Source organism: Chinchilla lanigera, unplaced genomic scaffold (assembly GCF_000276665.1).
Source record: "Chinchilla lanigera isolate Chin_1 unplaced genomic scaffold, ChiLan1.0 scaffold00090, whole genome shotgun sequence".
NCBI classification, from domain to species: domain Eukaryota; kingdom Metazoa; phylum Chordata; class Mammalia; order Rodentia; family Chinchillidae; genus Chinchilla; species Chinchilla lanigera.
The window spans coordinates 6,400,737-6,411,626 of record NW_004955491.1 but is presented as its reverse complement, the minus strand read 5'-3'; the positions used below and the strand labels follow the sequence as shown (position 1 = coordinate 6,411,626).

The 10,890-nt window shown below is 40.2% G+C and overlaps 1 protein-coding gene across 3 annotated transcripts in view; it reads left to right on the top strand.

The window, feature by feature from the left end:
* Window positions 1–10,890, top strand: part of Kmt2c (lysine (K)-specific methyltransferase 2C) — a gene marked incomplete at its 5' end in the record, with an annotated part of 175,128 nt that overhangs the window by 8,909 nt on the left and 155,329 nt on the right. For 2 of the 3 annotated variants that reach the window (XM_013504579.1, XM_013504577.1), the window contains 1 exon segment: window positions 9,155–9,293. In XM_013504579.1, coding sequence (XP_013360033.1) covers window positions 9,155–9,293 — 139 coding nt within the window. 3 annotated transcript variants of the gene reach the window in all.

Below are 10,890 nucleotides of genomic sequence, written 5' to 3'. Positions count from 1 at the left end.
CCTTCCTTCCTTCCTTCCTTCCTTCCTTCCTTCCTTCTTTCTTCCCTCTCTCCTTCCCTCCCTCCCTTCTTCCCTTCTTCCCTTCCTCCCTTTCTTTCTCTCTTTTTCTCTTTCCTTCCTCTCCTCTCCTCCCCTCCCCTCGAGACAGGGTCTTGCTATATAGTTCAGGGTGGTCTTCCACCCCCTATTTGCAGCCCAGACTGGCCTCAAACTCAAGGCAGTCCTTTTGCCTCAGCTTCCCAACTGCTGGGATTATAGGTGTGTACTACCACCCCTGGCTATTTTACTTCATTTTGAGCCAAGAGTCTGGCTTGGTTGCCAGACTAGGTTCAGATTTGCAAATCCCCTGCCTCAGCTTCTCAGAGTGCTGGGATTACAGGTGTGAGATATGCTAATATTTTGTTGAGAAGTTTTGTGTCTGTGTTCAGCCAGGAATGTTAGTCTGTAGTGTTTTCTTTTTCTTGTGTCCTTATCTAGTTTTAGTTTGGAGAAGTTCCTTCTTTTTCAGTACTTTGGAATAGCTTGAAAAGAATTGACATTAGTTCTTTAAAAGTGTGCTCAAAGAAGTTCATCAGTGAAAGTTGCCCACTCTTGGGCTTTTCTTTGTTGAGAGACTTTTTACTATTGATTCAACTGCATTACTTATTACTAGTCTATTGAGGTTTTCTGTTTCTCTTGGTTGAATTTTGGCAGGTTATATGTGCGTAGAAAATTTTCTGCTCTTTAAGTTTTCTAGTTTTTTGATGAATAGTTGTTGATAATAGTTCCTTAATGTTCTGGTGTGTTTCTGTGTTATCAGTGATACCATCTCCTTTTTTATCTTTGTCAATTTTAGTGTTCTAAGAACTCAGACTTTCACCTTTTATATATTATGTTTAAAAAATATAGATGTGGGGATATAACTCAGTGGCATAAGCGCCTGCCTGGCAAGTGCAAGGTCCTGAGTTCGATAGCTGGTACAAAAAAAAAAAAAAAAAAAAAAAAAAAAAAATGTGTGTCTCTCATTAATTTCTTCTCTGATCTTTCTTATTTCTTTCCATTATTTATAAGTTTTGCTTGGTCTTGTTTTTCTAGAACTCAGAGTAGTATCGTTAGGTAGTACATTGCAACCTTTTGTTTGTTTATGACATAGGCACTAGTTGTCACAAACTTCATGTACTACTTTTGTTGTATGTGGTAGGTTTTAGTATGTTGTGTTTTATTTATTTCAAGGAAGTTTTAAATTTCCTCTTGATTTCTTCATTCACCTGTTGGTCATTCAGGAGTATGTTGTGTATTTTTTTCAATTTGTAGAGCTCCTTTCGTTGTTGATTTCAAGTTTTATCCCTTTATGGTCAGAGTAGATAGATGCTGTACAACTTTGGTTTGATTTTTCTGAGACTTACTTTGTGGTGTGACGTGGTCTATCCTAGAGAATATTTCATGGGCTGATGAGATGTGTATGCTACAGCTGTTAGATGATATGATCTGTAAATATCTGTTAGGGTTCATTTGATGTATAGTATCATAATTTACCTCCAGTGTTCTGTGTTGATTTTTTTTTTTTTTTTGGTCTCAATCCAGCCCAGGCTGTTCTCGAACTCGTAATGAAACTCCTGCCTCAGCCTCCCGAGTGCTGGGATTACAGGTGTACGCCACCACGCCCCACTGTCCCTCACCTTTTAGGCCTAATAATGTTTGTTTTGTATAATTGGATGTTCCAGCATTGGGTACATAAACGTTAGCAGTTATTTACCTCCTCTTTTTTAATTGATTCCTTCTTTTATCATTATATGGTGACCTTTTTCTCTTTATAGTTTCTGAATTAAAATCCATTTTATTTGATATAAAGATAGATATTTCTGCTTGCTGTTGGTTTCCATTTGCTTGGTGTATCTTTCCTATTTAGTCTATGTTCATCTTTCTCATTGAAGTGAGTTTCTTGTAGGCAGCATGTTATGGAATCTTTTTGTGTGTTTCTTTTTGTTTTTTGAGTTTTTTGAGTCAAGGTCTTGCCCCTGTAGTTCAGGCTGGCACTGAGCTCACTGTGTATGCCAGGCTGGCCTTGAATGCATTTGAGCCTCCTGCCTGAGCTTCCTGAATGCTAGGATTACAGGCATGTGCCACTACGGCTGACTGGGTTTTACACTTTAATCTGCTCAGCTAGTCTATACCTTTTAATTGGGGAAAATTATTCTGTTTATATTTGAGTTGGTAATAAGTAAAAGCATATTCTTCTCATGGTTTTCTGATGCTTTTGTATAGCCTGTGTTCTTTTTTTCCCTCTGTTTACTTTTGTGATTTGTAGTTTCTAGATTCATAGAATTGTGTATTCTGTTCTTTTTTGTACATGTGCTTTGTTGTTGCATTATGTACATATGTGTTTCTTGGTAGTTGTCATCCTTCCACTTCTCATGTATAACTCTTAATCATTTCTTGTAGGGCTGAGTGGACTGAGGGTGATGTCTTCCTTCACTTTTTTCTTGTCATACAAGTTCTTTACTTCTCCTTTGTTTCTAAAAAGTAGCTTTGCTAGTTATAGTACATTTATTTTATCCCATGCATTCTTGATATGTAAGATTTCTGCTGAGAGGTGTGTTTTATTTTTTAGAGCAGTTATTGATTCATAGCAAAATTGTAGGGAAGGTATAGAAATTTCTCACACACCCTCTGCTCCCATATAAACATAGTCTTCCCATTATCAGCATCCTATATTAGAGTGGTATGTTTGTTACGATTGTTAAATGCACAGTGACACATCATTATCACCCAAAGTCTGAAACTTATGTAGAGCTTCATTCTCTGTGCTATATATTCTGTAGTTTGGACAAATGTATAACGTTGTGTATCTATCATTAAGAATTACACAGAATAGTTTTCACTGAAACTGTTCTTTTCCTGAAAACTGTAGTCCATCTGTTTATCCTTTCCTTCCCTTTCTGCAATCCTTGTTCTTTTTATTGTTTCTATAGTTTAGCTTTTATCAGAATGTCAGATAGTTGGGATTAAACAGTATGCATCCTTTTGAGATTGGTTTCTTTCATTTAGAAAAACACATCTACATTTCTTCCATGTTTTCATGTCTTGATTGATTGTTTCTTTTTTTAGTGCTGAATAATATTCCATTGTCTTGTTATGTCACAGTCTTTATCCATTAATGTACTAGAGAGCACTTTATTTCCAAGGTTTGACAATAATGAAAAAAGCTCTATAAACACATGTATGTAAAATTTTGCTTAGACATATCTTTGACCCATTTGGATAAATACCAACAGATTGCTTGTTATGGTAGGAGTATGCTTACTTTTGGAAGGAACTGTCAATCTGTCATGTGGCTGTATACCATTTTGAGTTCTCATTAGAAGTGTTATATAAGCATCGATTCTCTTTCTCTACTTATTTACTATTAATGGTCATTTGACTTAATTTTTAAATTTTTTTTTTTAAGGCAAGTTCTTGCTATGTAGTTCAGGTTGTCCTCAAACTCACAGCTATACTACTGCCTCAGCTTCCCAAGTGCAGGGATTACAGGTGTGCACCACCATGCCTGGCAACATTTTGGTAGATAATATGTAAATGACTCTTGTGTTTTGATCCACTCTGACAATCTGTCTTTTAATTGGTACATGTAGGCCATTGATGTTCACAGTGTTTCTTGTTATAGTAGAATTAATATCCACCATATCTCTATTTTCCATTTTTCTGCCTTTTGTGGCTTTAACCAAGTATTTTATATGATTCCATGTTCTCTACTTGCACAATACATTAGGTACCACACACACTTACCCTTTTTTCATGGTTGTCCTAGAGTCTGCAGGGTATATTTTTAACAGCTAATCCAAGTCCATTTTCAAATAACACTCTACCAGTTCACTAGTGTGAGTGCTACTAAGTCCATCCACCCTTCATTGCAAAGCTCTAACATGTTGAAAGACATCATCCTAGAATTCTGTGCCCTATAAAATTATCCTCTAAAACTAAAGTGGGAATAAAGATTTTCTCAGACAAACAAAAATAGAGTTTGTTGCCATTTGACCTATCTTACAAGAAATGTTAAGTTTGTTTTGGTTTTTTAAGACAGGGTCTCACTGTGTAGTTTAGACTGGCCTTGAACTCACTCTGTAGCCTAAGCTGGCCTTGAGTTCTGTGGTGATCCTTCTGCCTCAGCTTCTCAAGTGCTGGGATTATAGGTGTGCACCATCAAGTCTGGCTTTTTTGCAGTTTTCTAGGAAAAAAAAAAATTGATGCTTTTCTTCACTAGGTTTTAGCATATTATTTTATATGCAGTTGTGCTATATAATGGTGCTGTCTGGCACATAGCTTTGTCACTCTACCCTCTGGACGCACAGTGGAATTGCAGTTCCTGGTGCTCTTGTGGGGCCCAGTGGATTAGTTGGGCCGGTTGAGTTCTCATGAAATTATGGTGGGTCACTTCTAGCCTGTACCAAAACCCTCCTGAGGTGTTTTTCTTTCATAGCTGATGTCAGTGTTTGAGTTAGTGACTGCTTTGGAAGTTTGGGTTCTAGAGTGAGGAGGTGGTAGAAGAGAAACATGTAAGTATTTGGTCTTCGATCAGTGATAACCTGTAATTTTCAAACAGTGTAAAAAGAAATGTTCAGCAAACTCGCAACAATCCTCCTGCCTCAGCCTCCTGAGTGCTGGGATTACAGGCGTGTGCCACCATGCCTGGCTTCTTTCTGATCTTGAATCTCAGCTTTTCCACTTAGCTTTTTGGTTTCGACCTTAATTTTTGGACTTTAGCTTCCTTACCTTTTAAATGAGGATAGTATATAATATGCTCTTTTTTAAGTTGAAGAACTGAGAAAACTATTAGACAATTTCTGTTTATCTTTTTTGGTTTGACTGGTCTTCTGATACTTTCGTGAATCCTATATGAATTATACTCTCCACCTCTTTCCTTAACCTCCCTCATACCCTGTGCCTGGGTCTGAAATGTCAGTTACTGTGTCCTGTTGTTATCATTTCCATCTTTCAGAGCAATCCATTAAGGACAGGGATCCTAATCCATTTTGTAAACAGTGTGTAATAGTAGTTACCCAAAACTTTGTTTGGTAAATGTCATTCTAAAGTAATGATATATTAACTCCCTAGCACAGAGCCTGGAGGCGGTAAATACACATTGTCTTTCCATCTCAAAATATGCTTTAATAGTTGCGGTTTGACCTCTAGAGTTAGATATTGGGCGGGGGGTGGGTATAGCTCAGTGGCAGTCTGTGTTGATTGTGGGGAGCCCTGGTTCATTCTGTAGTATACCCCCCCCCCCGCCCCTGGTAGGTGAACTGGGCACGCACATACACAGGATCATGTGCAGGTGTAGATAGAGTGACAGCCACATACTTAAGGCATTGGATTGAGTGCTCTTCATACTTCTAAAGAGTTTTATACCAGGCAGAATATTCTGTCTTTTAAATAAGGAACAAGTAGTGTGATGAGGTCCCATTGTTGCTACTCCATGGCTGAGCTAAAATGCAAATTCTGGACCTTGAAGCCTTTGTTTTTTTTTTTTTTTGTTTTTCTCCGGTACCCGGAACCGGACTCACGACCTTACGCATGCCAGGCAGGCGCTTTTGCCGCTGAGCTAAATCCCCAGCCCCGAAGCCTTTGATTTTAACATAATAAACAGCCTTTGCTATTAACAACTTTCTTGGGAGGTGGAAAAACAGAAGGACTAGGAGGCCGTATAATGGTATTATTTAAGGGCAGAGGTTAGATGTAATTTGTCTTTGCATCCCCAGTGATATGCATGGTATATAGGTGAGGTTTAATGAAGAAGGCAGACAAAATATCTGCGGGTTTTCTTAAGAATGTACTTACAGGTGAGTAAGCTTTTTAATAGCATGGCTGCTGCTGTACAGGTGCCACCTACTGGTGACAGAGATTAACCACAGGTAGCACCTGTGGGTAAAAATTGTGTTTACCCTTCGCCTCTCGTCTTTTCCCCATCCCACCTTCGCCAGTGCCTCTGTTTTAGGACACATTCAGCGTAAAGGGATGTTGAGAGCTCATATCAAACGGAAATATAATGAAAACCATAGTTATAGAAAGTGCTCCAATTCCTAGATGTTTGGGTTGCTGGCAGTGTGAGCAAATCGAACTCATGTGAGGTGACAGCTCTGCAAAGCAGCAGAGTAGTCAGGCCTGCACTGTTCTGTTGGCTGGATGGCTGGTTTCTTCTTTTGGGCAGAACATCAGCTGGTATTTACCCCTTTTTAGTGATAAATTGTAGGTAGCCAAGTGGGGCATCAGGGGTGTTCCTGTTACCCTGGGCTCACAGGCATTCACCTCACACGATTCTCGGCTTGTATCTTGGGCTGACTGTTGTCCACCGGAACCGTCCGTCTGTGCCACAGTTGCTGCCAAACTCCAGGAGGATTTTGGCCAGGAGGAGAGACAGAAACACCACTTGAACTGTCCTGCTTTAACTCGGACAGGGAGTAAGGTCTCATTTCCCATCAGGTGCAAGAGTGACAGTTAAAGATGGGTTCTTTTATTTTCTCTAGCTTTATATGTTTATTGAACTCTTTTATTGTTTCTGTTTCATGGATAGAATTGCTGGTCCCTTGGAAATAGTTGCAAGATTCTTACTCATTAAAGAATAAAAGAAAGTCAAAACAGCAGAATACAAACCAAAAATACAACTGAAACACATCAATCCCTGTTCTTTCTTTCTTTCTCTTGTTCCTTTGTTCTTTGTTTTGTTTTTTTGAGACAGGGTCTCACTATGCAGTTCAGACTGGCCTTGAACTCAGTTTGTAGCCCTGGCTGGTCTTGAACTTGCAGTGATCCTCCTGCCTCAGCCTCCGGAGTGCTAGGGTTACAGGTGTGCGCCACCATGCCTGGCCTATTGTTTCTTTAGCAGATCCAAAGTTAGGATCATGGTCAGAGCCACTAGCAATAGTAGAGCCAAGAGGACAGGTTGAACTCTGAAAGCCAACCTGATTATTTGTGGATCAGAACTAGTCTTGATCTCTCTCCTTAAAAGTAAATAAATTCCCTGCTGCTTGATCCCCCCAATTCTGAATTTTAGGAAACCTAACTTCAAAAACATATGTACCTGAGAAGGTATCAGCCTCTGTCATTACGACTTAGGTTTGACCTTGTGGGATGGAAGTGCCCTCATACTTCTTTCCTCTTAGTGGGAAGCAATTTGGTATTTCCTTTGTGGGGAGGGATAGGGTAGGAGAGGAAGGTGGTTCAAGCCCTGTGTCTGAGGGAGTTTGGAGCAATTGCATGTCTCTAATGAAAAAGTTCTACCTATAAAGTTCCGTTTTGGCCTGCCGGTCACAGTGAGAAACCTATGCCGATGAGTCTCCTTTGCATGTGGTTGTTCAGGGTCCTAAGTTTCTTCCATCTTCTTTGCCCTCCTGGAATGTCGCTCCCTTTGGCAGCATTGCAGTAGGTGGCTGTTAGGTCCGTTCCAGCCCATATGAAGGGGGAACCTAATTTAGCCAAGAGCAAATAATTTCTGTTTATTTATTTATTTAGTCTTTTTGAGACAGGGTCTTGCTATGCTATTCAGGCTGGCGTTGAGCTCACTTTGTAGCCCAGGCTGACCTCAACCTCACAGTGATCCTCCTGCCTCAGTCTGCCAAGTGCTGGGATTACAGGGGTGCACCACTATGCCCAGCTTACTTGTAGTTTTTCCACCACACAGTTATCAAAATGGTTCATTTTTTCAGAATGCATCGAAATTTGTTTTTAATTTAGAAGATACTTGCAAACATAGGGATATCAGATTGAAGTGTGAGAGGTAAGAGGTGAAGTTTGGTGTGAAGTGTAGTGGCCAAGCCGTTAGATATGTCTGGTGAGTAGTGGAAATATTGTCTGGAATGGAGGAGACGAGTTGGTGCAAAGTTGTGGACTCGAAGACCCTAAAGTCCAGGGAAGGCAGTTGCAGAAGAGTATATAGATATGTAGGGGGCTGCACTTTTATTCAGACATCTGAAAGAATCAGCTGCACAGGCAGATCTTAGACTATTTAATCTTCATTACTGATCTTAACAGATACATAGTGATAGTTTTTAAATGTATAGTTGAGTAAAGAGAGATGACTTTATGTATTGTTGAATAGCCAGTGGATGGGCAAATTGGTACTTGAGATCAGGCCTCTATGACTCCAACTCCGGTACTGATCCCTTGTATTTCCGTGATTGTTAAAGTTAGAAGAGTTTGCTGTGAAAGGAATTCTGAAGGTATTTGAGGCCTTGTTGAGGCTCCTGGATTGTCAGTTCTGTTGCATTGTGTGGTGCTGATGACAACAATTACTTAGCGGGAGGCCGGGGGTATATTAGAAGGGGATGTGTGAGGGGAAGTAATGGAGTTCAGTCACTCCAGTGTGCCATTTTGTGATGTTTGGTGCTAAAAGGACGGAAACACGCAGAGGGAAGACCTTGTAGGATTTTATTCTTTATTTGTTGAGGCGGAACAGGGAGGTGTACAAAACTCTGAATAAACTGTGGTTAGAGAAGCATTCAACCAAGCATGTGGAATTGACCAGGGGCCTTGGTGGTGGAGGCTGGAGGACAGAGGGCATAGAATATTTACATTTTTGTTTGAAGAGAAGGGTGCTGCTTGGGGTGGAGGTGTCTGAAAACCCTCCCAGCAGTTAGGCTCTCCCGAGGAGGTGTACATGAGGGCTCTGGCGCTGGGCTTCTGTGGAGAGTTAGAAACAGCAGTGTGGCCAAGGCATTTTTTTGTGGCATATTTAACCTCTTAGTGCCTGGTAATTGGAATGCATAAAAATGTATAATGGTTTAAAGTTAATGGTAAATTTAGTTCATGAAATATGAAGAGACTAAAAATGTTACATTGAAATACTCTTTTTCCTGTAAATCAACTACTGTAATCCTGAAAAGAAGATTCTTAACAGTTATAACTGGGATAAAACTTGAGTCAGGTGTTCTTTGGGTGCAAGGGAATATATGTTTTATAGTAGTTTTTCATTTCCAGTACAGAATAAATACAGTGCCGTTATTATCAGCTTTGCCTGCATTACTGAAATGGTGTCTTTAATGATAACCTTTCCTGTATTACTGAAGTACTGTCATTTGTCGATTCTTTTTCTGTTAATGTGTATGCTTTGTAGATAAGTTCACCATTAATTAATATAAACATAAAAATTATTCTTTCTATCTCCTTGTTTATTGTGAAGCAGAAATCAAAGAACATTCTGCAGAAGAGGATGCCGAAGCAGAAGTGGATAGCAGCAAGCTGCCAGTCCCTGCTCTTCAGCAGCCGGCGCCTGAGGAATCTGCAAACTCCCTGGTCTCTGTTGGTATAGAAGCCAAAATCAGGTTAGAAAACGAATAGACCTGGATTGGAGATTGCTGACAAGAAAAGGGGCAGTGAGGTGGCTGTAGAGAAGAGTCAGGGAGGAAAGGTTTTGGATGTTAGTATGGATGGAGCTTTATCACTTAGTAGCTTTAAATCTGAGGCCGATAAGCTGTGTGGAGTTGGGGTAGAGGGTGCTGTGTCCTTGGTGACGGTAGAGCAAGGAACTTGCTAGGGTGTCACTGTAGCCTCAGAGAAGTCCAGAAGATGAGCAGTATGCCGTTTCAGCTGAAGAAACAACAGAGTATTTAGCATAAGAATTCATTTTTATTCTTTTCTGTATACTCTGCATTCTTCGAAAAAGGGAACACAGGATGTTATACCCTTTAATTTCTAGTTCAACTTTGAAGTCTTGAATTTTTTAGGCCCTGCTTGAAAGACATGAATAAACCAGTGAAATTATCAATCTGTTGAATAATCTCATCTTCTGAAAGTATGTGATTTGTTTTTGGCACACTTCTTGTTTTGTCTTTTGGGGATTTTTGTGGATATTTTTCACCATTATCATGTTGGAGTTTTTTGCTTTTCTTCTCTACCTGGGAAAGCTCATTCAATCTGACAGCCAACTGACCCAGCTTGTGTGTGTCCTCAGAAGACCCACATCAAGACTTCTGTGCTAAGACGCAGACCCATCTAGCTGCCTAGCAGTTCCCTCTGGAAATGTGCAAGGCACCTCACCCTCAGACAGGTCCAAAACTACACTTGGTTCCACCTCTGCCTCTGCCTCAAGTTTGTTTCCCTGATTTCCCCATTTCAGCAAATAACACCAGTATTATTAGTTGCTTATGCCAAAAATTTGGAGGTAATTCTTACTTTCTTTCTCTCATACCCCTTTTCCCAATCCAATAAACCTTGTCGCTCAACTTCAGAAGATAACTCATACAACTTCTTACTGTCTTAACTGGCTTGCCATCATGGTTGTAGCCATTGTCCACAGGAGGCCTTTTAGCTGGTCTTTCTGCCTATTTTCTTTATCTTTCTGTGTCCAGTGTGTTCTTAGCACAGGTGCAAAAATTATCCTAAAATGTCAATCATGTTTCCCCTCTTACTATCTACAGTATACTTACATTTAATCTTCAAGTCCTTAGCATCTCTGCAGCCCATGAGGTGGCCTGGCTATCTCTGTTACCTTTTTGTCACCACGTTCTCCTTGTGTTCAGCTCCTCCCTGCTCTGACACACACTGATCCTGTTTCTCTCCGAGGGCCTCTGGCTTGCTTTGCTCTCTGTCATAGGACTGTCCTCCCTAGAGAGGCCTCCCTAACCACCTCCTTTTCATACTGGTCTCTGAGTGTTCTGTGTACCAGGGTTTCATTCAGCCTAGGAAATGCAGCACACATGGTCAGTCTAGGTAAAGGGCATACAGATATCTGTTATACTGTAGTTCTTTTCCCCCCAATATTTTTTGGGAGATTTGAAGTTTTTCAAAATAAAAGAGTAGTAGATTTTACAGTTTTTGGTCTTGTTATGTTTTTTGTTTTTAATACTTCTGTCTTGCTTGGGTTTTTGTTTTTTGGGGGGGGCACTGGAGATTGAACTCTATGACTGAGTTGCACCCTAT